Source organism: Muntiacus reevesi, chromosome 20 (assembly GCF_963930625.1).
Source record: "Muntiacus reevesi chromosome 20, mMunRee1.1, whole genome shotgun sequence".
NCBI classification, from domain to species: Eukaryota; Metazoa; Chordata; class Mammalia; order Artiodactyla; family Cervidae; genus Muntiacus; species Muntiacus reevesi.
Genome location: NC_089268.1, coordinates 12,235,866 through 12,262,966, shown reverse-complemented (window position 1 = coordinate 12,262,966; position 27,101 = coordinate 12,235,866). Strand labels below are relative to the sequence as shown.

General features: G+C 48.8%; 2 protein-coding genes across 2 annotated transcripts in view; one reads left to right on the top strand and one right to left on the bottom strand.

The window, feature by feature from the left end:
• Positions 1 to 247: 247 nt before the first annotated feature.
• BNIP5 (BCL2 interacting protein 5) lies at positions 248 to 12,554 on the top strand. The gene is made up of 10 exons (XM_065913296.1): positions 248 to 869; positions 3,464 to 3,528; positions 3,762 to 4,002; positions 5,039 to 5,170; positions 6,696 to 6,757; positions 7,071 to 7,308; positions 8,127 to 8,258; positions 9,077 to 9,141; positions 10,695 to 10,937; positions 12,519 to 12,554. The coding sequence occupies exons 1-10, from the start codon at positions 248 to 250 to the stop codon at positions 12,552 to 12,554; spliced, it is 1,836 nt and encodes a 611-aa protein (XP_065769368.1).
• A 6,302-nt stretch (positions 12,555 to 18,856) lies between these two features.
• The window catches only part of PNPLA1 (patatin like phospholipase domain containing 1), a 51,036-nt gene continuing 42,791 nt past the window's right edge, over positions 18,857 to 27,101 (bottom strand). The window contains exons 7-9 of the mRNA XM_065913295.1: positions 24,262 to 24,340; positions 23,009 to 23,134; positions 18,857 to 18,989 (exon numbers count right to left, since the gene is read on the bottom strand). Of these exons, the coding sequence (XP_065769367.1) occupies positions 18,857 to 18,989; positions 23,009 to 23,134; positions 24,262 to 24,340 (338 nt within the window). The remainder of the gene's footprint in view (positions 18,990 to 23,008; positions 23,135 to 24,261; positions 24,341 to 27,101) is intronic.

Here is a 27,101-nt window from a genome sequence, read left to right as displayed (position 1 = left end):
TTCTAGGGGTCTAGCTGTGAGATCTGGGGCATGACCTCCTGGGGATCGGTTTCCTCCCCTGGGACACAGGACAAGGATACCCGACCCTCCCAGGGATGCTGAGGAATTTAAACGAGACAATGTCTTTGAGAGTTGATAGTACTCACATGCCGGGAAGGTTGGATGGGCACACGGGTCAGCACCGCTAGTCCACCCTGCAGTCTCCGGGGCCTCTTCTAAGGGAGCTGTCTGTTTTGGTTGTAGCGCAATGGAGCCTCCACGGGGCCCGAGGAAGCCTCTGTCCTGGAGGAGAGCCAAGTCCCTGGACAGGCTGCAGAACACCCAGAAGGATTCAGAGTCGTGGGACTGCCAGGGCCCTTCCCCGCCCACAGGCCCCTTCAGGGAAGGTCTTTGTCGGGCGGCCAGTGATGGGACCAGATGTCTCAAGCGTCCAGTTCAGTCTGCGGAGGCTCAGAACACCACGGCTGCTGCCCCCAGCCCAGAGGAGACCAAGGACCTTCTCAGTGAGCAGAGGCCTCTGCAGGACGCCAAGAAGGACAAGGCCCAGTGGCAGGCCCCGCAGGGGTGGCTGAGGTTTCTGGTGAACTTATTCTTCAGGACAGGCCCTGAGGAGCCCAAGGAAAAGACCAACAAGAAGGCAAAGGGGAAGGAGGGGCCCCCCGACCCCGCAGAAACCCCCGAGAGCCCGGGCGAGCCAGCTCCCAGGAAGAAGCCCTACAGCAAGAAGGCCAGCCGCAAGAAACACAGCCAAAGGAAACACGGCGTGGAGGAGGCCAAGGGGGCCCGAGATCAGGAGGCCGAAGGCCAAGAGGCCAAGGCGGCTGAGGCCTCACGTGGTGAGGGGGCTGACCTGGGCCCAGCAGCCAGGGGTGAGCAGACTGTGCCTGTTTCTATGGTAACCCCACCCCCACCCCTACCCCAAGCGCTGGGGTGCTCTGAGCTGCTTCCTCAAACCTCTCAACAGAAAGGGTCTCAGAAGGTAGGGCTGCCATCAGGAACAGCATCACTTCTTAGAGGCAGAGCCGCATGGGGGCTGAGAACTGGAGGTGAAACCCCAGTTCCACCACTCACTGGCTGAGTGATCTGGGGCTGGAGACTTGCCTCACTGGGCCTCAATTTTGTTTTTTTTTCCCACTGATACAATGGAGACTATAACAGGTAGCCGTAGTCCAGAACTGGCATAGAGCAAGGGCTTCATAAGTAGCAGATGCTATTACTGTTAAGTACACCGGGTGGAGGAGCACAGCTAGGGAGAAATATGAAGGCAGAGGGGAGGCTGAGCGGGAAGCTCTATCCCCCAACATTAATCTATGTGTGAGGACTGGGGTAGGTGACAGGGAAGTAGAAACAGCTGTCTGCTGGTCCTAGACTTGATTCCATCAAGTTTGCTGTGTGACCTTGAGCAAGTTGCTATCCCTCTCTGATATCTCTTTGATTCTCGTTTGTAAAATGAGTGAGCTGGTCCTTAAGGTGCCATCCTTTTCTGATGTTTCGTGTCTCAGAGTTGAATGTCCCACAGGCAGCTGGAGGAAGATGGAAATTTACCCTACAGGACTCAAAACTCACCATGTTTTTCATGGGGAGAAGAGATCCAAGGAAGATCCAGGATACTCTGGGGTGGGGGAGTGGAGAAAGATGTCTGGGCTGAGGCAGCCTCTTTTCAAATGGAAACCTTGGAGGGTTTTTGATTTTTTTGGTTAAGCCTAGAGCTGGCTCCAGCAGCGCCTGGCCTGCTGTGAATTCCATGCACTGTGTTGATTAACAAAGTCAGAAGAATGTCACTGACACCCACACACACTCCCACACACTTGATTTCATCTTTATTATAGGTGGAGAAGACTCTGATCTCCACCAGTTCTTGCTCCTTGAAGGTGGGGGTACTGGAGTCTGGAAAGTTTCTTTCCAAGCCACAGATCAATCAGCAGGAAGAGCAGCTCAGAAAGCTCGATATTGCTGTTAGCAAACAAAATGGATTGTTCCAGATGACTGCTTGGACCTTGGATGTTTAGACCTCACAAAATGCATGTGCTGACCTTGGCTCTTCTGGCACTTCTGGTCCATTTATGTTAGAGTGTCACAGAAGGGAGTCTCAGGAATTAGACTGGCCTCTGGAAAATGCTTAGGTGTTAATGAGCATGGGACATTTTTAAGTCATTTAAAAATTTATAGAAGGAACACACACACACACACACACACACACATATATAAACACCCACATATATATACATAAATATTTAAGTATATAGAAGAGTGGAAAGAATAGTTCTGTGCACACTCACATACTTAGAATTGTTAATAGTCCTCCATCCTTGCTTCATTGTTGCTAAACCTCTTTAAGCCCTTTAACCCCTTTAAAATGATGCTTCATCCTTAAATACTTAGACACACATCTGCAAGGAATAAGGACAGTCTCATACACAACCCCAGTCTTGTTATGGCCCTTAATAAAATCCATAAGGCTGTATGAATCTAATTTCCTACCAGGACTGGGCATATTTTAAAAGATATGAAAATGGAGGAGCTATGCATCTGTCAAGGAGTAGCTAAAAGGCATTTAATTGTTATTTTGCAGGAAATTTGCAGGATGATTGCTCTCTCACGTGAGAGGGAGTTGGCTGGTAGATTGAGTCAAGGAACAAAAACCTAACAGGGTTTATAAATGAGAGGGAAGGGGTAAGAACCTCTGCAGACAGTCTGGGAAGAGGGACTCTTGTCTGCACCTTCTTTTGTGTAAACTGATAGGCTGGCAACTAGCAGAGGCCACTCTGGGCATGCTGTCTTTGGGTAGGTCGCCTGGAATATCAAAAGAAAACCATTTACATCGTTTGGGCTTCTATGTAAAGACTTGGCAGTGTGGTTGGGGCACCAACGTGGCAGGCTATCTGCGTCCTGCCTGCTGGAGTGCCTCGGTCCACCTCAGATAGGCTGGCACTCCATCATTTCCCTGACTGAAATTTTGTAGGTCGAATCATCTCTAACCTTGTAAGGTACTTCCAAACGCAGCCTCCTCTGATGGCCTGACAGTCTTCTGAGGGATCCAGGATGGGACTTACGATCCATGTGTCACAGAGGAAGTGGTGAAGGCCCAGAGAGCTTAAGAGACTTATCCAAGGTCACACAGCTTGGGTCACAAACCCAAAATAGATGTTTACAGATCCGCAACATTCAAAGGAAATTGTGGGGTACAAGTTGAATGCTTCAAGGACTGACTCGAAACTTCTGCATAAAATTGCATGCTTTGGCCTAGTACCCTTCGCCTGTGGATCTTCCAAACCCTTTCTTAGAAGGACCAGTCCCTGGGATGTGTGCTCCTCCATCCCCAATCTGTGGCCTAAAGGAGCTGTTTTAAGAAGACCCTCATTTAATCCATAAGTCCCAAGTTGGTCTCAGAAGGCCAAGGCAGTCATTAAAGAGTCCTGTCTGCTCCTACAAAGATTAACCAGGTGTATTGGTTTTCTTCCAGATGATATCATCATCCAGAAGATAGTGCAGCTGCTCCAAAAAGTGGGAGACCAGTGGGAGGAAGAGGTGAGGAGCGAACTGTCTGCACAGACGCCCAGGGGCATGCTACCTTCCCTCCTCCTTGCTCAGACCCTGCCTGTCCTTCCAGGCCTCGCTGCTCCCCTGCCCTGGTCTCTGTCACCAGCCGTGCCTGGGGCCACCCTGAAGCCCTTGGTTGCTCCTCGGTTGCTTCTTGGGGAGCTTTCCCCTCTCCTGAGGGTCAGGGGCCTGGCTCAGCTTCTCTCTCATCTCTCCCACAGCAGCATCAAGCCCTTCATTCTGTGGTGACCCGGCGAAACGCAGGACCGGCTGTCAAGAAGAAATCCCAAGAGAAAATGTCTAGCCTCAAGAGAGCCTTTTCTTTTAAGAAATACAGCTCCGAGGAACCCAGGAGAACAGGGGCCGCCCATGTTCCCAGCCCAGAGTCCCGGCCGCCCAGGAGGCCCAACTTTCTGCCCCTGTGTGTGGGCGGCCATCGGCCCTCCAGCTCCAGCCTCCCCGGTGAGCAGGCTCACGGTTACCATAGCAACACTGCCTCCGGTGCTGGAACCTTCCCCATGGCTTGAATTGGCCATTTGCAGAGCTGCCATCCCAGTTTTGAATTTCGCTCTGCCCTGAACAGCGTGGGGAGGGCAAAAGGAATGCCAGAAGGTTACCTCCACACACCAAGCCTCATCGTCTAGGCAACCCAGCTAAGCCCCCGGTGGAAACTGTGTTCAGAGAATTCCACCAACTATCATGGTCTCTCCGCAGCCTCAGCTTCCACATCCTGGCAGCAGGTAGCATGTGCAGGAAGGAACTGGAGCCTGAGAGGCAGGAGATCTAGGTGCTGGGCTGTACAATCCCTAACTCTGTGCCTCGAATCTCCTCGCCTGTAAAAATAAGACATTTTCTGGCTGTGTATCTGTCGGCCACCAGTCCTCATCTTAGGAAGTACATCTTATTATCTCCATTTCACAGATGAGGGAACTAGCGTTTCGGGAGGTAAAATCATGTTTGTGGTCACGGGGCCCATCACGATGGAGTCAGAGTTACTGGGAGAGAGGGCCTTCCTGGTGTCAGGGAGGACCAGCCTAGCAGGTCATCCTGGCCAGGGGAATTCACATTTTAAAAAAGAGGAAGCAATATTGAACACTAAAGAGCAGATCCCCGGTTGTGGGATTTCAGGCCACAGGGGAGGTATTTTCATGTAGGGGGGTCCTGGCTGCGACGGGGCTAATTCAGCCCAGGGCATCCGGCATCTACTCTCCAGTTCGCAGGTGAAGCCAAGATGGTAGAGGGATGAGCTTCCAGGGGAAGGAGGGGAGGCAGAGAAGCCCAGGACAGGCACAGCTGTAGGGATGGTCATGCAAAGGGATGAGGGACCTTGGTCTTCAGTACAGCGGAGCCACAGCCCTGCCAGCAGCCCCCTGCCGCCCCCAAAAGGCCTTTGCATGCACTAGCCACGGAGTGCACTCTGAGTCTCTGCTGACTTCTGTGCGTGAGTCAACACCCTCTGGCTGGTGAAGCTCACCCACCGTTTCCTCTTGCTTTTTAGGTGTGGAAGAACCTGAAGTCCAAGAGGCTCCACCTACAGATGGAGGAGAGCCAAGTCCCTTTGAACTTTGCACCCCAGCAGAAAGTGGGGGAGCCGATGAGGACCTGCAGCAGGACAGAGCCACAGAATTCAGTCAGTAGCCCCTCTTCTCTTCTCAGAGGCCTGTTGGGAAATGTTTGAGCTGAGTCCTCTACTTCCAGAAGAGAAACTGAACCAGAGAGAGGCAGTGACCTGTCCTTTCCTGCCTCTGAGCGCTGCAGGCTGGGGAGGCAGCTCGGGGTCCAGAACACAGGTTCTTAGCCAGACTGAGCCTCAGCTGTAAAACCACAAAAGTAATCATGCCCTCCTTGGGGAGGCCGACACTAGGAGATGCAAGGAAAGCATTAGTCCATGGCAAGGGCTCCGTAGAAGGTACAGCTTTAGAACCTGGATTTGAACCTGGGCTCTGACCTCTCCAGCTGAGTGATCTTGCAAGCTTCTTCATCTCTGATCTCAGTTTCCTCATCTGTAAATTGGGGATAAGAATAGTCCCCACTCCCTAGAGTTGTTGGAAGCTCTCAATGAATTAGTGGTGATAAAGCATTTAGAGGTGTGTCTGGGAGCTGCTAAAAAAATGTCAGCTGCTGTTGTGACTATTAGTGTTGTCACGTAGCCCAGCTTGAGAGCAGAGCCTCGGGAGAAATAAAGAGGATAGGAACAGGGGTAAAGGCCTTAGGAGAGAAGCTGAACCAATGGTGGCTGCCAGCTTTATCATTATTATTTTATCGTTGGCGGAGCCAAGCCTGTAATTATGTAATCACTGTCCCTTCTGTGTGTCTGAAGATCCGCTTTCCCTACCTCTCCCACTCTGCCTTCTTTGCTTTTCACAGAGGATGTGCCTTGAAGGAGAATTGAGAAGGGCCCCTGGTCTACGTAGAAGAGGAGGAAGGAGCAGGGAGGGGGGATTTGGTACCAGATGGCCTTGAGGCACCTTCCCCTGGAGGCAGGGGTCTCAGCTGTTTCCTACACATAACAAGGCATGTCTAGGCCCTTCCTCAGCAATGAATGAATAAGTGAATATGTTCCCATGGTATGAATAAGTGAATGAATGAGTGAATATGTTCTCAGGACTTCCCTCTAGCTCAGCTAGTAAAGAATTCGCCTGCAACGCAGGAGACCCCGGTTTGATTCCTGGGTCAGGAAGTTCCCCTGGAGAAGGGATAGTCGACCCACTCCAGGATTCTGGGGCCTCTCTGGTGGCTCATATGGTAGAGAATGAACCTACAATTTTGGGAGACCTGGGTTCAATCCCCGGGTTTGGGAAGGTCCCCTGGAGGAGGGCATGGCAACCCACTCCAGTATTCTTGCCTAGAGAGTCCCCATCGACAGAGGAGCCTGGAGGGCTGTAGCATGGGGTCACAAAGTGTCGGACATGACTGAGCGACTAAGCACATGCTCCCATGAAACCAGCTCTGCCCTCAGGCCACCTCTGGGGAATCTGTGGTCCCCACCATGGGTTGGGCCAGGGATGACCTCAAATGCAAGCTCATTAGCACCCACCCTGGAGGCCTGTGAGAATCACCCAGGGAGCCACCGGGTCTTAGGAAGTGAAGACTAACCACAGAAAAGCCTTTCCCTGCACTCAAGTGTGAGCAACCCCTTTGTTCTTTTTTTTTAGAAGAATTCATCCAGAAGATCATTGCTCTACTCCAAGATGCAGAGGAGCAGTGCGGAGACAAGGTGATCAAGACATTCCCCACCTAGACCCTGACTCTCACTTTGGACATCCCACCCCAATCTGGTGGAGTAACTCCCCTCCCCCTCCCCCAATCCTACATCTTGCCAGAGCCTGGCTCCCGTCTCCCCTCCTTCCTGGAGCCTCCCCTAACCGCTGCAGGCTGTGCCTGTCTTCCCAGCTCTGAGCACCATCACCCTACTTCCCTGGCCACACCATCTGGCCCACAGTGGGTCTCTGTTCGTTTCTAGGGCTGCTGGTCTCAGCTGACTTGTAAAGTCAGGGGCCCTGACTCAGTTTCCCTTATCTCCCCCGCAGCAACTTCAAGTCCAGGAGCCAGAGGTGGCTGTAGAAAACTTGGCCCCAGCCTGCAGGAAGAAAAGCCAAGAGAGGAAGTCCAACTTTAGAAAAGCCTTCTATAAAAAACACAGCTCCAAAGACCCCAAGAGGGTGGGGGCTGCAGGTGCTGCCAGCCCAGACTCCCGGCCACCCAGGAAGCCCAGCTTTCTGCCCCTGTGTGTCGGTGGCCGTTGGCCCTCCGTCTCCAGCAACTCTGGTGAGCAGGCCTGGGGTTGCCATGGTGACAGAGGCTGCCTCTGGCCCCGTGGCTTCCTCCAGGGCAGGGTTGGCCAGATGTGCAGTGTACCATTCAGTCTTGACTTTCACTCTGAGCAGAGTAGGGCCATGTGGGGGCACAAGAGAAGAAAGGAGTTGGTTGATGCCAGAATTCACCCCCCACACCACACACTCTGCCCCCCATCATAAACACCTGAAAACAAATACGGTATGAGAGCATCACCATACATAAATCAGAATCACCTGGAAAGGTGATAGAAAAATAGGCTCCGGTTTGATGAAGTAGCTCATGTTCTGGGCCTCTGTTTTTTCACTACACTAAGGTGTGAGGACCGCTGGGGTACAACAATCCCCCCAACATTGGCAGAGTACCCACTGCATGCTGCATTCACACATGTTATCTCATTTAATCCCCTTCACAACTCTCCCAATTGACAGATGGGGAAAGTGAGGTTCAGACAGGCTAAGGGACTCAGCAAAGGCTTGCCAAGTTAAAGGGGAAGTGGGCTCATTTGCTGAGACTTGTTGGCAGGCCTGCCTGCTTTCCTCCCAGATATAAGGAGGCAGAGGGGGAAGGTGGAAGAGAGAATGCGATTCCTGGAGGGACAGAGAGCACTGTGAACCCCTCTGAGACAGGTCCGGGGAGGGGCTGGGGGTTCCCTGAGGAGCCTGGGAAACCAGGACCCCTTTTAAGTCAAAGACTTTGGACAACTTCTTGTCAGATCCTGGGTTCAGTGATGTGCTGGTGGATTTGAGACAGGTGCAAACACATTCACACCAACTCCTCTTTGCCCTCAGATCTGGAGGATCTTGAATTCCAGGGGTCCCCATCCACAGAAGGGGAGCCAGTTGGAGCCCCAGAAGCACCCTCCCAGGCCAGAAGCCACAAGCCAGAAGGGGGACCTCAGCTGGACGGAGCGAATGAATCCAGTTAGTGTCACCCTGCTCTCTCCTGGGACAGCTACCCTGGGGCTTCCCCTTTGCATGACTTTCACAGGCTGAACCCTAGTAGGGAACTGGGAAGGGGCAGCTTTACAAATACCCTAGGAGACTCTAGAAGGGCAGAGAGGACACAGGGTTGGCCTTTGAACTGGGGCAGAGTTGCAGGTGGACAGCCTTCTTCAGGTAGAGGATGTCTGTCCATTCTGTGGGATGTACTTTCACCCCCACTGCATGCCACTGCTTCGCATGAATGCTTTGTGTAAAACTCCTAGCTTGCTCTGGGTCTCCTAACCAGTGGCCTTCTGGCAAACACACTCCGGTACACTAGGGGTACGGGGTTCAGGGGAAGCCCTGATTTGTAGCCTTTGCAGATTTCTGTGGTATAAAATCCCCACCTTGGCCGATTTCAAGTTGCCAACAGTTTATAACAACGCGTCTCCAAATATTCCAAATATTCATAATTAACTCTTGGTACGAGCCGCCACCTGCACACCATTGCTTACAGCCCAGGCTGATGATGGGGCAGGCTATTCTGTAGCCTAGATAAGGTCTCAGTTTCCCCATCTGTCAAAATGGAGCTAAATGTGGTGGCAGGTGAGGCTTGGCAGGTCGAAGTGCCTCCTTTGACTATAAAGCAAAACGAAACAAAACCTTCATGCTCCAGCTCTAGTTTAGGGGAAGAGTTTTCTTTGCTCTTCATAACTAATCTGTGTGCTGTGTTTTAGAGGCAAAATACTTCTGGGGTCGATGGATGGGTTATTGCAGAACTTGTCAACAGTCCTTCAATCCTTCTTTACTTTTCTTAGAGGAGCTGATCATCCAAGAGCTGGTGACCCTTCTCCAAGAAGTGGATGGCCAGTTGGGAGAGCAGGTGAGGAGTGCTCAGTACCCCCAAGAACTGAACCCAAGTTCAGTCCCCATCTCTGCATCTGGGTGACCGTGGCCTGCCCCATAACTTCTCTGAGCCTCTGCTTACTCTTCTGCAAAATGGGGGATAAATACCTATTTGCCAAGGTTGGTGCTTATATAGAAAATGCCAGACACACAGCAGAGGAGGTCAATGTTAATTTAAAATAACGTAAAGCTCTGTGTCTCCACCTGCCAACCAGGACTTCCCCCTGTCCAAATCGTCCTTGAAGTTCAGCTCAAGGAAGCCTCCTTCCCCAAGTCCCTCTGATCTCGTCCTCTATCTGTCCTTCACTCTGTCTTGGCACACACTTCAGCAATATAAGGCCTCTGATTCTTTCAAGCTTTTAGAGTTTCCTCTATTGCTAGATAGCTTGTAACATAATCACATCTACTTGGAGAGACAAACACAGATCACATACAAAGAGGCAGGCCATAGATGAGTGATCAGTGCGGTGGTGCTGGTTTAGTTGCTAAATCATGTCTGACTTTTGTGAACCCGTGGACTGTAGCCTGCCAGGCTCCTCTGTCCATGGGATTATCCCAGCAAGAATATTGGAGTGAGTTGCCATGCCCTCCTTCAGGGAATCTTCCCGACCCAGAGATTAAACCAGCATCTCCTGCATTGTAGGTGGTTTCCAGTATTGCAGGCAGGTTCTTCACAACTGAGCCTGTAGCCAATGCTATTGGTACCTCTTCTGGCACCACAGATCACCTGGCCCAGCTCCAGACTGCCAGCACCTGCGTCCTTTTGCCTGAAGACTGCCCCTCCAGAGCCCTTTACACCCATACAATAGGCCAGAGTGACACTCTCCACCTTGCCAGGAGCAGCCCTCAATCATCGGCTGATGGGAGCTGGTGTACACATACCCCAGCTCCCTCCCGCCTTGGGGGGATAATTCTGGGGCTCCCACAGTGCCCCAAGGGGATCAGGCTCAGCTGCCAGCTTGAGGGCGCTGCTTCCCATTCTTACCCCTGTTTCCACTCCCCCATCTGCCCGGATCACTCAGCCGAAGCGAGGTGCATCTGAGTCCTAGTCTTTGGATCTGCCTCTGGGGGAACCCAACCTAAGACATTTAGGTACTAGGAGGAGGAGGCTTAGCATGGGAACTAAAATCACCCAACATCCACTTTTCACAAAACATTAAACTATTTCACTTAATCCCCCCCCCATAGTGTGTTGGGGGAAGGTATTATTACCCCCAGTTTACACGACCAAACAGAGGCTCAGAGAGGTCACACACCAGTAAGTGCTATTTAAACATCCATTACCTGAATCCAAAGACCTGCATTTTGTCTTTTGGGTTTTTTTTTTCCACTTTGTTGTGCCGCTTGGAGCTGTACCTTGCAGAGCAGATTCTGAGAGGCCCGGGAAGGTGGAGGAATTTAACAAGGCATGCTGTCCCAGGGACAGTGAGGCGCCCAGCCTGACTGCGTGGGGTTGATGGAGGAGGGGTGCTGGGGGGAGGGGAGTACCTGCCAGCCACACTGATGGCCTGCCTTCATTTCTGCCTCCAGATCAAGCGACACCCCAGTTTTAAGAAATTTTTCTACAAGCCCTCAGTCTCTTCCCTCAGAAAGCTGGCAGCCACGCTGCGCAGCCAAGGGGCCCCCACCACCGAGTCCCAGAGAACCTACCCATTCGTCTTTGGCTTGGGAAACCAGTGTGCTGGCAACAATTACCACACTGTCGTCAGTCTCACAGGCCTACACTACAGGAGATCCAGTTATGGCCAGTTCCCGTACGAGGAGGCCCAGCAGGTGAGAACGGGCCACGTGGCACGAGGACTGACAAACTCAGATCACAAGGACCTGCTTCCTGTCCTCTCCCCTCCCCTGCTTAGTTCAGGACTTCTGGGGTCCAGCTCAAATGCCACCTCCTTGTCCAGGCCTTCTGAGACAATTCTACGCCACCGAGGTCTTTATCTTTCCCAGCCTCCCTGCTTCACCTGCTAATAAGCTAATTAGTATCCTCTTTTTATTTGGCACTGGTCTCCAGCAGGAGGTGTATTTTCATACTTCCTTATATCAGTATGGACTATCAGACCAGCTACTATCGTAGCTTCACCCTCTTGCTGTTTCATGGGTTGTGCTGATTGGCTTGCCAATTGAGGCGGTCATAAAATTTAAAGAAAAAAGTACAGTAAGATTACATATCAAATAAGGGATGGTGAGGTAGATGAGAAGGCTCCCTGGGGCTGTTTGGTTCTGAAAGGCTTCTCAGAGGACATTCTTCAAGGACCTTGCCTTGACTGATTATGAATAGCCTCTCTTCTGCCATCACTCACTCTTTTGATTAGTTTCATACTTTCTCTAATACTCCTCCCTTCCCTGAGGCTCCGGGATGGTCCCTGTAGAAAGAAAACTTATTAACTGATCTTTTTTAAAATCTGAATTTTCTGATGGACTGTAAGTTCTCCCTGCCCTTTTCAAATTCACTTAAGATGACCAGTTTACAAAATTTAACCACATCTAAAGTGCAGAAACTACTGAGTGAAATTGTGATTTTAAGGCAATTAAATGTCCTATTCATGTTGGACAAATAGGACCAGAACTTCTAGATCCAAATGGTCCCCTGGGGAACCAGACCTTCATTGCTATGATGTCACCCTACTCAAACCCTTTGTCTCCTCCTGGAATTACCTTTAGAGGCTGTGTGATAAGTCTCTCAAGAAAACAGGCCTTATTTCATGATACTTGTGGTACATCATTTCAATGGCTTTCCTGGTGTGAACCCCTTGTGACCTTAGACCTCTCTTTTCTCACACTCACTGTCTTCTCCTGGAGACTAGGGACAATTTGCCCTCTAAGGTGGATTAGGTAACACCAGATGGAGTGATCTGAGTTCTTTGTAGAAGATATAATAGAAACATCAGTTCTGACATCCTCAGTAGCCCTAACACTGTATCTTTTGGTTTTGCTAGCCATTCATTTATTTATTCACTCATCCATCCAATCACTACATATTCAGAGCCTCCTATTAGCCTAGCTGTGTAAGATGCTCTGAGGGCCTGTGAAAGGTTCTAATGGAAAAAGACAGACTGTTTACTGATAATAAAAGTAAATATCAATTAAATGCCAAATTAGCACTAACTGTGGCCAATAAAGCAAGTTGGTTCTGGGAGCCTTCCAGGAGGTAGCAGGCATTGATTTTGACCTTTGAGGATGGAGAGGCTGTAGATGGGGAAAAAGGACCAAGAGAACACGGCAGGCAGGAGGTACTCCGGGAGCAGAGACCCAGAGGTGGGAGCTAGTGGGTTAATGAGAAGTCTGTTGTTATCAGGGTGGGACCCATACATAATTGGACTATGGCTTAAATCTGTGTTCTTTTTCTCCTCCCAGAACATCACAAGTTCTCAGATCCAGAGTCCAGATTGAAAGCTGTGCTTTGCACTCAAGTTCCCTTGAACTATGCAAACATTGGTAGCTTCAGCCAGGAAACCCTGAATATGCTCCGTGTTCTCCCAATCCAGTGCTTCACAGACATGACTGAAGACAAGAGTGGACAGCCATTCCGTGTCCATGCACCATCGTGGGCTCATTGAGATGCAGAATGAACAAGGTGTTCTTCTACAAAACTGGAGGCAAAGGCTGTGGGGGGAAATGCACTGGACTGGGAGTTAGGAGACCAGGACTTCACCTGCTGACCTACCTCTGAACTTGGCTGCAAAACCCTGTATGAGTCCCACGTCCCCTCTCCTCTCCAGACCTTGGATTCTGGGCTGGATTAGTGACCCATCTGGTTGTATGATGCTAAAATATCTCTAAAGAGAGATAGCAAGTGCTTTCACTTTGTGGCCCCACGTAGCTGGAGGCAATCTTTAAGTACTGACCAAATGAATGAATGAATGGAACGCCTGAGATCCAGGCAATTCTGCTAGGCATTCTCTGGGAGGCCTTGGTCCTCAACTAAAATTGTAAGACCAGTGGTTTTCCTCTGAATTGGTAGTTAGAGAGGAAATGGGGGAGTTACCTCAATAGACATTGGTCTGGAGCAAGGCCTCTGCATTCCGGGGCCAACCCGAGGGCCCAGTGCTGACTTATGTACCCTTGCTTGCTTGCTTGTTTTATCGGGTGTTTTCTTGGTTCACCAGGGCTAAAAATATGCCCATGTAGAAGAGCTGCTGATACTTTTTTCAGATGTTAGTTTTTAAAATAAGTCTCTTGCTTCCCTGATAGCTCAGTTGGTAAAGAATCTGCCTGCAATGCAGCAGACCCCAGTTCGATTCCTGGGTCAGGAAGATCCCCTGGAGTAGGGATAGGCTACCCACTCCAGTATTCATGGGCTTCCCTTGTGACTCAGTTGGTAAAGAACTCGCCGGCAATGTGGGAGACCTGGGTTCAATCCCTGGATTGGGAAGATCCCCTGGAGAAGGGAAAGGCTACCCACTTTAGTATTCTGGCCTGGAGAATTCCATGGACTGGATAGTCCATAGGGTCATAAAGAGTCGGACATGACTGAGCAACTTTGACTGACATTAGTTTTAAAAATACATCTATGCTTAATCTCTCACCAGAACATCCACATGCACTTAATAGATGTGCAGCTACAGGTATCACATAATCTGTTCAGCTTGCCAACAGTACTTAATGCCCATATGCATTTGTAGAACCTCCCAGGAACCCTGCAACCTCAAGATGGGGAAGCAGTATAGTGGGGACAACTGGTCTGTCTTAGAATCCTCTCAAGCTGATGCCTTTCAGCTCTGCCATCTCATGTTTTGCTTGTTTAGTCGCTAAAGTCATGTCTGACTCTTTGCGACCCCATGAACTGTAGCCTGCCAGGCTCCTCTGCCCATGGGTTTCTCCAGACAAGAACACTGGAGTGGGTTACCATTTCCTCCTCCAGGGCATCTGCCTGACCTGGAGATCAAACTTGCGTCTCTTCCATTGCCAAGGCGTATTCTTTACCACTGAGCCACTTGGGAAGTCCAAATAATCCATTCAATGATATTTAAAAGTAAATTTGGAAATTAAATGGGGTTCAATCATGGGGATTTGCCAAAAGTCACTAAGAAAATCAACACAAAGAGTTCTGAAATTACATAGTGCCATATCTATATAAGTTGCTTTTCTTATGATAGCTACAATCTGCGTAGTTTTCAGGAAATGGGGGAGGGCTTCAAGCTAGATTGCCAGGGACGGTTGCATGAGTGTGTACTGCTCAAGAAAACCAAATTGCAGGAAGTGCTATTGACTTCTGAGACATTGTGGATTTATAGATTTATGATGATGATTTTCCAGCTGATGGCACAAAAGTATCTTGAGAAATGGGCTCCTTTTTGTTTTTGCACCAAGGCAAGGTTTTGTCTTCTACACAGCTCAACAGTTCCAACAGCTTGGCTCAGTCAGTCAACTTGCCGTGTGTCTATTATCTGCATGCTTGCCTGACAGGGCTATGAACACAGCCCTCTAACACTGCCTAGAACGCATGGCCATCGGGGAGAGGGTGTTAAAACCTGGATGGCCAACCCATCCTTGTTATCCTTGGTGGGCACTGTCTTGATGTGTTGATGTTGTGGCAAGCCCCAAAGGGTAGAGCTGAGAAGGGGGAGAAGCCAAGGGCAGAGAGACTTGGCACTTAGCAGGGACTGGCCTCAAACGTGAGGCAAAGTTTTAGAATCTGAAAGTCATTTAGTGTTATTGCTGCTCCCACGAAGTGGGGGAGGTTTATTTATTTTATGGATTCATTTTAGGCAGTGTTCAGGAACACAGCACTAAAATGTGAAAGATCAGAATCAGTTTTGAGAAGAGGGTCAGGCACCTTCTGTACAGACTTTCTTATTTGGAATGATGTTCTTTAAGTTATGTAAGTATTTGGTATGAGTTTCCGATGCTGGCATCTGAGTCTCATTTTTGTACTGTGTTATTTGAGCAAATAAAGAAACTGATTTGCACAGAAGTCTGACTTGGATTGGCTTATTCACCATGGAGGCAAGATGGAGCCACCTGCCATGTCTAGGCCAGCCCAGAGTCTGCAAGGTTGTGGGGGGCTGCCTCCTTTTCCCTGCCTGGCAGCCCTGTCCAGATGCGATTCAGGTGTCCCATCCTTGTGGTACCAACTTGCTGAGGGAGAAAAAAAAAAAAAAGGTGTCCTGGCCTGAGCATCAAGTGACCTGGGTTTTAATCCAGCTGCCTTCAGGCTGATGACCTTAGAGATAAGACTCCTGCCTTCCAGACATTCTACAGCTCTGTGATTCTTAAGGTGACAGTGAATTGTATGTCCAGGAAAATCTGGGCCAGTTCTAATGCTGCATCATCTGTCTTAATGATTCCTAAACTCTGGTACCCAAACTCGGGCACTCAAACCAGGATAAAAATGAACAGGATACAGTGCCTGGTTTTTGGTCCAGAAAATGTGGTCTCCATTGAAAGCTGTCTAAAGCCTCCTTTCCCCTGTCTCAGATAACACGTGAGTTCTTCCAGCAGCAACCTGAGGAAAGGGAACTTGTATGCCTAGCTTGTCTTCTTTCAAAAGTAAGTTTCCTTTCCCCAGCTCTTGAAGGTGTGCCTTAATGCTCTGAGAAGGGCAGGAGAGAGCAGCACTGCTATCATCTCAGGGACGAGGACACTGAGGCTGGGAGTGTTCCAGGTCACCCAGAAGGCTACAGGCAGAACCACCAAGGACGCTGTCCTCAGAGCCACTATAGTGCCCGCCCACCGTCAACCAGTATTTATCGAGCACTTACTATGTGTCAGGTCTAACGCTAGCTCTGAAATCCACAGATGCAAGACACAACCTCTGCCCTTGGGACGCTCACAGCCCTCACTGGCTGCGGTGCCAATTTTGTGCCAAGAGGAATAGAGGACCGTGGGACATGGTCTGAGGGTGGGGTTCCCTCCACTCACCCTGGAGGCCTCAAGAGCACTGAGGTGCATGGGAGACCCTGCTGCTTTGAAAGACTTTTGAAAGGTGGGCAAGTGATAACAGAACATCATAATTAACTAACCTCTTAGTGTCCTGACAAGTCAGGAGGCTAACTGGGTGGGTCAGAGATAATGGTGGGAATTCTCTGGTAGTTCAGTGGTGAGGACTCCAACTTCACTGCCAAGGGCGCAGGTTCAATCTCTGCTCAGGGAACTAAAATCCTGTGCGAACAGAGTGGCAAAACAAAACAAAAAGCCAAATAATTCCACAAAAAACATACCCAGAAATAATGGGGTAAGGGGGTCAGCAGAGAACTGGCTGAGCTTGGGTGTTAGCTGGGCTGCAGGGGTGCTGCGCTGTAGACGTCACACAGATATGCTTGTTTGGAAAATTAGCAAGTGTTCTGGCCTTGGCACCAGTGACACCTTCTGATTTCAAAACACAACCCATTCCTGTTGCTGTTTTTTTTTTTTCCCCAAGGTATTAAAAGAAGAGAGGAACTATTAGGGCTGCCAAAATTAGCAAGGAAGAAATATGGGTGGCCCAGTTAAATCTGAACCTCAGATAGACAACAAATAATTGCGATGCTGGGGGTACCCTTACATGAGGTAATTATTCATTGTTTATCTGAAATTAAAATTTAACAAGGAGTTCTGTATCTTTTTTTCTTTTCCTGGCCACCCTGGAACTCAGGCGAGAACAATTCTCTAACTCCCTCAGAGCATCTGGGCTCAAATACAGGCTTTGAGTTATAGCAATAGTTAATATTATATTCAGTTCTCCTTTTCACACCAAGGAATAAGCATTTCTGAGTTGTGCAAGATTGAAACCCTCCCTCCCCTGGCTCACATGTCTCAGGGCCTCTGGGCACACAGTCACTTGCAAACAGCAAGAACTTCTTAGGCAAAGGACCAAAGGCAGCAGGGCCACTCCACCTGACTCCCCGGGCTCCTCCCTTGACTGGTCTGGGCCGCAGACCTGGAGAAGGCAGCGGATGCTGAAACACCTGAGCTTTGGTTCTTCTCAGGCCTCTCAAAGGGACACTTAGGTTCCTCCAGGTAGATCCATCTGAAGAGGATGTGTGTGGACTCTTGCTCCCTCACATGGTCCTCTTCAATGTAGGTTCCACCCGCCTCCATGCCATAGCTTCCCACCCACTTGGGCTTAAATTTGCATGTGTCCTTCTCAGGGGCCACAGTGCAGGGCTGTCTTCCACCTAGTCTTCTAGGATTTGCATTCTAGGATTTGTTAGGCACAAGCATCTGAGCCCTGTGGACAGCCTGTTTTTCCTTACTGGGTCTGGCTGGAGCCAGAACTTATCCACAAGCAGTGAGTCAATTTTTTTTTTTCCTGGACAGGCTGCAAAAATCAAAGTTAAAGGCCTCTTTCTTGTGGACCGTTTTCACTGAGGTGTGAACAGCAGACAGAGTCTGCCCTCATCTGGGCGGGGAAAGGGGAGGGGAGGCCACACACGACCCCCCATTTCCTCTGTCAGCACGACTTGGGGAAGGCCAGGGCCGCCCGCTCCCCCCAGTTGCACCAATAATCCCGGGGTAAAAGCTGGTAAAGGCTTCTTGCCAGGTCAGCGCCTCCAGGGGATTCCCATGAGTGGCCGAGATGGAGTCCGCTGGTTCCAGGTCAAGCCTTTTGTGCATTGTGTGAACAAAAAACAAACAGCAGAGGAAGATGTGGTCTCTTGACACCGCAGGAAACAGGAAAGGGTGTCCACGGCTCAGGTCTGCCTGACCCCCAACAGTTTTGCCCTGTGGATGAACTCCTGGGGGAGGACGAGGATCTCGAAGAAGCAAACTCAGGCTGGATTGGGAGGAGGACTCAGAGCCCAGCTGCCTGGGAGGAGGCTGTGCTGCTCACTCTTAGTGTCTGTCTGTACTGACGTCCATCTGTCTGTCCAGAGCAGAGTAGCGGAAGGACCCCAGGGAAGCTAGGTGGATGTTTAGACAAGGAGGCTCTTGCCTGGGGAAAGCAGGACCCTCTATCCCAACAGGCTTGGTAGTGGGTGGGACCCTGGTCCTTGCAAGGTCTGGGGTGAGAGGAGGACGTCTGAGAACAGTGAGGAAAAGGTTCAGCCTCGCGGCCGTCAGGTTCTCTCCCGTTTCAGCTCAAGTTTCCTCTCTCGGCTCACAGTTTCCTAGAAAAAGGACACAAATTCATCATCTGCAAGTCCCAAATCTAGTACTTCCCTCCCCTTATGTCCACCAAGAACACTGCTCACAGCTTCATATGCTTTGGGCATCCTGAGCAAATAGCCACACTGATATGTGGAAATAGGAAATCTCAATTTGTATCAAAAGCCAGCTCAAGGGTTTACTTTGTTATACAAGCGGTCTTCTGCAAAAGCAGAATCCCATTTGCAAAGCAGGAGTTGGTGAAAGCGTGTTTGCCATATTTTGTGACTTACAAAAAGTCTGCTTGATATTTGGTTTTTCAGGAAGAGGTAGAGTGGTCTCCAGTATGCTGAGTACAGTTGTGTGGACTGCACACTGCACAAGGATACACTGCCAGTGCAAAAGGATAGGCACTTCACAGACATGTTGTATGTCGTTCATACAGTTTTCAAGTAGTCGGTCATCAATTGTTCAAAAAAAATCAGCATGTTATGACAACTTTCCAGCAGGTGGCAGTCAAGTTCTCAAGGACAGGGTGCTCTAGTCTTGGTGCACAAGGCATTCTACAGGCTCATGTTGGCCTTGACCGGGACCAGAAGAGGCAGGTGGGGGCAGAAGGAAAGATGGGCTGATGGGGCTCAGAGGTCACCGCAGCATCCTGGCACAGGACCGGCAGTGTCTGGCCCTCAGGGACACCCTGGGGAGCTCCACACCTCAGGGCAGCTGTATTCCTGGATCCGGCTGGGATGAGGCCTGCAGGCGACCCAAACTGTCTCGGAGGTGGAGATCAGAGAGAAGTCAAGTGGGCAGGGGGCAGACCTGGATGTGAGAAGCCGAGGAAGCACATGTGAGGGGAAATGAGACCAAAGTGGGGAAACTGGGAATCCTGATTTCCAAGCCCTCCTCCACTTGCTGCATGACCCTGAGCCAGTCACTTGCCCTCTCTGGGAAACAGCAGGGAGACACCTGCAGAACTCATCTTGGAGAAATGCTGGGATGTGGACCTGGATATCCCTGGATAATTTTCAAATCTGACTATGTCATTCTGTTGTTTAAATCCTTTCACGACTCCCCAGCAATACAGACGAAGTTCAACCTCTTTAGCTCGGCACCCAAGCCAGACTGCCCTACCCCTTGCCACGTGTCCGAGTGCATCTGCAGGCCTCTCTGCCCACAGGGAGGGGCTACACCACACCCTGTGACTTCTGACTCTCACCCCAGCGCTCCTTCTACCCTGGAGGCTGGACCACTTAGTGGTTAACGTCAAAATCCTGGTGACAGATGTTCTGGATTCAGATCCTGGCTCTGCCATCTACCAACTGTGTAACTCTGGGCTTGTACTTAACCTGTCTGTGCCACAGTGCTTGGAATATAATAACTACTATATAAGTTTTAGCTATTATTTAATTCACCTGTTAAAAAATTTTCATTGGATTATAATTGATTTCCAATGTATAAATCTACCTTTGAATAGGGGGAGGTTCCATAGTAACTGAAAGGAAGGATTCTCTAATAGTGAAAATTTGGGGAGTCTGACAGATTTGGTCTGTGGTTAAGAACCTGCTTGCCTGTGCAGAGGACACAGGTTTGACCCCTGGTCTGGGAAGATCCCACATGCTGCAGAGCAACGAAGTCGGTGCACTTCAAGAACTAAGCCCAAACTCTAGAGCCCATGAGCCGCAACAACTGAACTCTGAGTGCCTTGAGTCCACGCTTCACAGGAGAAGCTACCACAGTGAGAAGCCTGTGCACTGCAACTAGAGAGTTGCCCCCGCTTGCTGCAAGTAGAGAAAGCCCACACACAGCAACGAAGACCCAGTACAGTAAAAAATAAATAAACATTAAAAAAAAAAAAGAAGGATGTGAGTAGCAATCAGCAAGACGGATCTCCTTCTTTTCATCTGTAGCCTGTAGGCAGTATTTCAGTTCCTCAATCTGTATTTCTACTTTGAGGCCAGTTACACGTCCTGAGTCAGATGACCACTGAACTTTTACTAGAGGAGAGATAAGCCAGCAGAGGAAAGCCAAGCTGATACATCTATCTAGCCATGCTCCAGAAGAGCATATCTGGCATTACTGAATAAAAGGGGCAGGGACAGACTTGACCAAAGCTGTAAGCCTAGGCAGAGCTATCCTAGCCAATTCACAGACCTGTGAAAGAGAAAAGTAAAATGCTTGTTTTGTATTCCACTAAGATCTTGGCCCGGGGAGTGCGGGGGACAGTGTTGTTTGTTACATACAGCATTATCAAAGCAGCAATAACTGACTAATACAACCCATGCCAGAGTATAGATTGAACGTTTGATTTAAAACATACACAGACACAGACTCATCCAGAGTAATACATAGAACATCTATCCTGAGCTTTTATTCTAGACTCTTTCCTCTGCCAGGAGACCAGGAGTTTCCCCAGGACTAGCCAGTGGATGTGACAGTGTCTCTTGTGACTGTAGTTTCAGAACAGTTCTTTCCTCTTCCTGGATCACTTCTACTTTTCTACGCCTTATGTATATATATATGCATACTTTCCCCCCCTCTGTCCCCTAACGTTGTGTTTGAAATTCAAAGCAATAAATCTGCAAGGAATTGCTTAAGATCAATTGGTATATTGCCTCCCAGTAGTTTCATGACTTGTTCTATAAAGGAACACTGCACACGGGATGTGTGACTCACTGACAACAAGGTTTCCCACAGCTTATGAAAATCGTTTTGTTTGTTTCTATCACATCCTGCTTCTTTGTACAACACCTTGATTCCTAGAAGTTTATCAACCAAGGTAGCTCTGGCTGAAGTGCACCGTTCCCACTCTTCTGAGCATGGGAAGAGGTGTGGCTCTGGAGTCAAAGAGCCAAGTCTGGACCGGGCTCCCAGAGAGCAGCCCAGCTGCAGGGAAGCTCCCCACACCCAAGGCAGACCTTCCTACATCCTCATGACCGCACCTGACCCTGAGTGCCTAGAGACAGACTCAAAGGTCAGGGAAGTGTTGAGGATGGAGACCAAGGAACAGAGTGACCATTCCAGGCTGCGCTGACCATATGGTCCAGAAGCCGGTGACTGCCCCGTGGGTCCTGCACCCTCACGGTGTACCCAGTTGCTCGGTCACGTCCAACTCTTTTGCAGTCTCATGGACTGTAACCCACCAGGCTCCTCTGTCCATGGAATTTCCCAGGCAAGAATACTGGAGTGGGTTGCCATTTCCTTCTCCAGGGGATCTTCCCAACCCAAGGATCAAACCCATGTAAATCAAACTTTGGGGTAAATCTTCAAAGTTGGGGATCAAGTTGAATTTATCTTGCTTTTCTTCGGCCACACCATGAGGCATGCAGGAGCTTAGTTCCCTGACCAGGGACTGAACCTGTGCCCCCTGCATTGAGAGCACAGAGTCTTAACCACTGGACCACCGGAGAAGTCCCTTATACTGCCATGGCAGACATTATTGGCTGTATCAGCCAGTATATATATATATTTTTTGGCTATGCCCTGCAGCATGCAGAGCTTCCCTGACCAGGGACTGAACGCGTGGCCCCTGCTTTGGGACTGTGGAGTCCTAACCACTGGACCACCAAGGAGGCCCCTGAATTCACCCTTGATTTCCCCAGAACCTGGAAGAGCGCTTGGCATTTGTGCTGGCCTTAGTTGCTCAGTTGTGACCCCAGGGCATTTAGTAGGTGCTCAATAAAGTTTGACTAATTAAACCAAAACAATCTAATAGCGTCAAAAGCAATTAGAAGTAGGCCTAGGTGGGAGGGGGGATCGGGTGGGGAATACGTATAACTCTATGGCTGATTCGTGTTAATGTATGACAAAACCCACTGAAATGTTGTGAAGTAATTGGCCTCCAACTAATAAAATAAAATAAAAAAATAAAAAAAAAAGAAGTAGGCCTAAACTGGTCAGGACTTTTAGATATAGGTTGGCAACAGTTAGGAACTCTACATGGTGAATCACATGAGCACCCACCTGTCGGGTTTTTAAGAACAGTTCTTTTTTTCCCCACTCTGGGATAAGGAATGGGCTTCCTAGGTGGTGCTAGTGGTAAAGAACCTGTCTGCCAAAGTAGGAGATAGAAGAGACATGGGTTTGATTCTTGGCTTGGGAGGATCCCCTGGAGAAGGGCATGGCAACCCACTCCAGTATTCTTGCCTAGAGAATTCCATGGACAGAGGAGTCTGGCAGGCTAGGGTCCACAGGATGACGAAGAGTCAGACACGACTGAAGTGACTTTAGCATGGGACAAGGAATAGGAACTTTATTCCAGAAGACAGCAGATGGACTAGTGGACTAGTGGACTACTGGAATAGCAACTTTATTCCAGAAGATAGCAGATGGACAAGTGGACTAGCGGACTAGTGGACAACTTTATTCCAGAAGATAGCAGATGGACTAGTGGGTTAGTGGACTAGTTACACCTGGACTAGCAGGTGGACTAGTGTCCCAAAGAACCATCTTCTTTAAGTAGAGTTCTATTCAGAAGCTAAGAAGTAGCTAGTTCACTTCTAGGAGTTATAACCATAATATCTACTAATTATTGACTGCTATTACATATCTTGTACTCTTCGAAGCAAGTTACACAGTTGACCTAGTTAAACCCTCACAACAGCCTTACAAGTTGGTATTAGCCCTCTTTTATAGATCAGGAGATAGAGGCTCAGAAAGACCAAGAGTCCTAAGCACGCTCCCTGGGTAAGACTGTGGCTGAGCAGGGATTTTATGTTGGGTGCATCCAACTCTGAAGCCCAGTTCCTCGTGCTGATCCTTGCTGACCCCCCTCACTACCCCTATCATCTTCCTGCAGACCGCTCCCTTTCTGTGGGATTGGAAACATTGATCATGCTCACTGAGCTTTGCGGCCTGTTGTCTTGGTCCGTGGATGTTTGAAGGAGCCTTTTCTGGGGCCGCTTGCCTTTTGTTTGTTCTTCTTGAACACCTTGCTCACCCAGTTGGACTCTTCAGCAGGGCTCCCCCTGGACAAAGAGATGAAGTGATGCTTGGTTAATGACAGGGCTCCACTCCAGCTCAGAATGTAGACAGAGGCACCAATGTTATGATTCTCAGCCCTGGTTGAACATCAGAGTTCCCCAGTGAACTTTTACTTTGTAATCAATGAATGTTTATCTAAGTAACATCATACCCACTAGTCAAATGAAACTCAAACTTTTATACAGTTACACGTCAACACAATAAAGTAAGCTATCACGTGAACAAAATGCATAATTTATGCCCAAGCACAAAATTATGTATGTAAACTTTTTCCAAAAATTTTATAATTTAAGCTATACTTAATGTGAGAAGCAGGTATGTTTTAATATCCTGGGTATGATACCGAGTGAGAATATCAAAAATAAAAGTGCCTTGGGCCCTTTTCTCTGACTGTGGCCATAGGAAAACTCAGCCACTGCCAGAGCTACCCCAAGGAGGGGAGGGATGAGGTTGGTGAATAGAAACACCCTGATTTACTCTCTGATCTCCTGCTGGTGCCTTCACCAGCCAACCCCACCGGCATTCAGTCAGCAAGGGAGTCTGGGTAGTGTGATTCCCAGAGAGGTTAAAAAAAAAAAGTTTCCCCAGCCCTCTCATAATAGCTGCAAGGATAACAACTGAGCAAATGTTACACAACCCAGACAGTTGATGTGCATTATGAAAGAAGATTTTCTGGAGACAATCTGCAACATAGCAGTATTAGCCCCCTTCTTATGCTGTTAGAAAATAATTCGGATTAAGGGAGATTTGGGGTAGAGTCCCCTTCATTTATACTGTGCAGGACCCACCCAAGGCTAGGGTACAGCAGGCCTGCCAGCTCTCTTGACCTGAGACACCCCCAGAGAGTCAGGTACGAGGAAGGGCGCACACCCCCCACCGCATCCAGAGGAGGTACACGCCCCAGTGCGCAGAGCAGGGACTGGGAATGCCACTGTCGGCAGGAATAGACTCACGTCCCCGTGTCCCCCCACTGGAGAGAGAAGGGAGGTAGTGGTCTGTATCACATGCAGAAGAGGATCCCCAGGCAGCTAAAGAGATGGAAAGTATCATTTAGCTGGGCCCCCTCCCCAACCGAAGGAAAGAAACTGTCCCCAATCAAGGAGACACTCACACTGCGTGAGGTTTGCTGGTGGTTTCCTTCACATTAGCCAGAGGCACGGTGCTTTTCGAATTTGAAGAGGCAAAGGGAGCTACAGCCAAAAATAAAAATACAGAAGACAGAAGTGAGATGGGGACGGGGAGGAGGAGTACTTAGTCATTTTTGAAATAACAATAAGAAGAAAGTGAGAATGTTTAGAAACTCTTTTTCTTAAATTCTCGTATTTGGGACCAGAATCATATTTAGGGATTTGACTGAGATCCAGGGCAGCAGCCTCTGTGGGAAGGCCTGAAGCTAACCCTTGACGTAATATTATTAACAATTCTCTCCCCAAAAGCAGCCCGTTGTGTTAGGGAAAGTTTTCAAGAGAATCCCCCACAGGGGCCTGAACCTTCCATCATCTGCTATCTGTAATGTTTTTTTGTCTTCTTTACTGGAATAGGAAATACAAATCATTTCATGACCAGTATTCTTTTCAAAATTTTTTGGCCATGCTGCGGCCATGTGAGATCTTTGTTCCCCTGACCAGGGATCAAATCCACTTCCCACGCATTGGAAGCGTGGCGTCTTAACCACTGGACCACCAGGGAAGTCCCATCACGGCCACTATTCTTAAGTAAGCTCTTTACATGTTTCCGATGAGTATGGGGATATATAATACATGACTATTAAGGCGTAATTATGTAACACATGTAAATAATGATAATATGGAATAAATTAGCATGTTTGTCTATCTAAGGAACTTGGAGACCTTTCACCTGGGGACCTGCTGGCTGTCCCTCACTTCCCCAGATCTATTTGTGGTTCCTTTGTTTATGGATTTTTCCCAGGACTTTCTGCAACATTCCCACCCCTACAATAACAAGGCAAAACAACAAATAACATGAACCTCTGGGGGCAGCACTCTGTCCAACTCCCCCTGATGGCCTCAGATGTTACTGCTGAGACCCAGCAGGGCTTCTCAACCCTCTTGAGCACTGCTGACACCACTGGCCAGGCAAGTCTTTGGTGTAAGGGTTGGGCATTGTAGGATGTTTAGCAGCATCCCTGGCTTCTCCTGACTAGACGTTTCCCACCAGGTGACAACCAAAAATGTCTCCAGGGACTGCCAAATGTCTCCTGGGGATAATATTGTCTGTAGTGGAAAACCATCGGGCTATCTGTACCCTCTGCCAACCCCCGATACAAGTGAAGAATGCCAACTCCGGACCCACGATTGTTCAGGCCCCTGAAGATGGCTGGCTTTAAGCACTGATGTGATAACATAAAATAAATGCCTTTCATTTAACTGGGAACAAGAGAGCAAGTGAAACACTTTGAACAACTTTCTGGTCAAGATTAAAAGCATCAAAATGAACCTATTCCAAAAAAAAAAAAAAAAGGAAAGAAAGGAAGACAAGAAAACAAAAACAAAATAAAAGGCAAATGAACCTATTCCCAAAGAGAGAAAGAAAAAAAAAAAAAAGACAAAGTGAACTTACTCCAGAAAAAGGAGGGGGTCACACGTGACCTGGGGCAGAATCACAGAGAAGGAAGCCTGGCTAACCTGTGCTGCTGTTTATCATAATAACTATGAAAGTCCGACCGATGGACCATGAAGACCCTACAGCCTGGCCTGATTCCACCCCTTGGACCTCTCTCCCTTGGTCCCCACCCAGACCACCTACAGAGCCAAACAGGTGTCCTCTTCATGCTGAATGTGTCTTTTGCCCTCCTTCTCTGCACCCAGACCTCTGGAATAAACAAAATCTGAAACATTCTTTCTACTCGGTCAGATCCCACAAACCACAGTTGTCAATATCCTGCCCGTTTCAAATGACCCCTCACCTCCGAGAAGCCTTCCTTATTTCCCCCCAGAGAGAGGTGATCTTTTTCTCTGTAAGTACTCTCAACACTGTTTTTGTTGCTTACACAGTACTTAAGAATTTCTTCTTGTATTTTTGAAGTTAGTATCCATGCCCTTCCCTCTGTCGGAAGGGAGATTTCCTGAGAGTGAGGAATTGAGAACAGTTCATCTTTGAAGCCCCCAGAGAGGTGCTTCTCAGACTACCTGTACTGAAGAACCAATTTCTAAAAATCATACTTACAATCCATAATGGACTAGTACTTTGGTAAAATACATTACAGATGAACTAGTGGGAAAATGACGAAACTCTTAAACATCACGGCTCTATCTTATTGCTATAAACATTTCGAAATGCTTGATCTCACTTTCTGCACTCATTTCATTGTGCACAAGTAACAATAATTCAGAGACTGGCACTGGTTACAATAAAAATCTACGAGAGGAGCAATTCTCAAACGTGGGAGGGCGAAAGAACTGGGAGGGCCGGTAAAAAATGCAGACAGCTGGATCCCACCCCTAGAATTGTTGATTTAGTAGGTATGTGGTAGGACCTGAGAATTTTCATTTCTAACAAGTTCTCAGGTGGTGCTATTGCTGCTGGTTGGGGACCACACTTTGAGAATCACTAGACAGGAACTAGTGGTAAAGAACCTGCCTGCCAATGCAGGAGATATAAGAGACACAGGTTTCATCCCTGGGTCGGGAAGATCCCCTAGAGGAGGGAATGGCAACCCATTCCAATATTCTTGCCTGGAGAATCCCATGGACGGAGGAGCCTGGCAGGTTATGGTCCATAGGGTCACAAAGAGTCGGACACGAATGAAGTGATGTATGCACAGACTAAAGGAAAAAACAAAAAGCCAAGTACACTGCCCTCTCATGGTGGCCTCTCCTCGTAACCAGCAGAGCTATTAAAGCTAAGGGCTAACTAACTTCACTAGCGCACCCCTCCAAAACAATGGTTATTAGCTACCACATCATCACATATTTGCTAGTGGGCTCCGGA

Bases quoted from the DNA above. Each gene is read 5' to 3' on its own strand.
- BNIP5 (XM_065913296.1), top strand. From the start codon at position 248: ATGGAGCCTCCACGGGGCCCGAGGAAGCCTCTGTCCTGGAGGAGAGCC. The intron at 8,259-9,076 runs GTTAGTGTCACC...TACTTTTCTTAG, and splicing joins GGACGGAGCGAATGAATCCA to AGGAGCTGATCATCCAAGAG. The intron at 10,938-12,518 runs GTGAGAACGGGC...TTCTCCTCCCAG, and splicing joins CGTACGAGGAGGCCCAGCAG to AACATCACAAGTTCTCAGAT.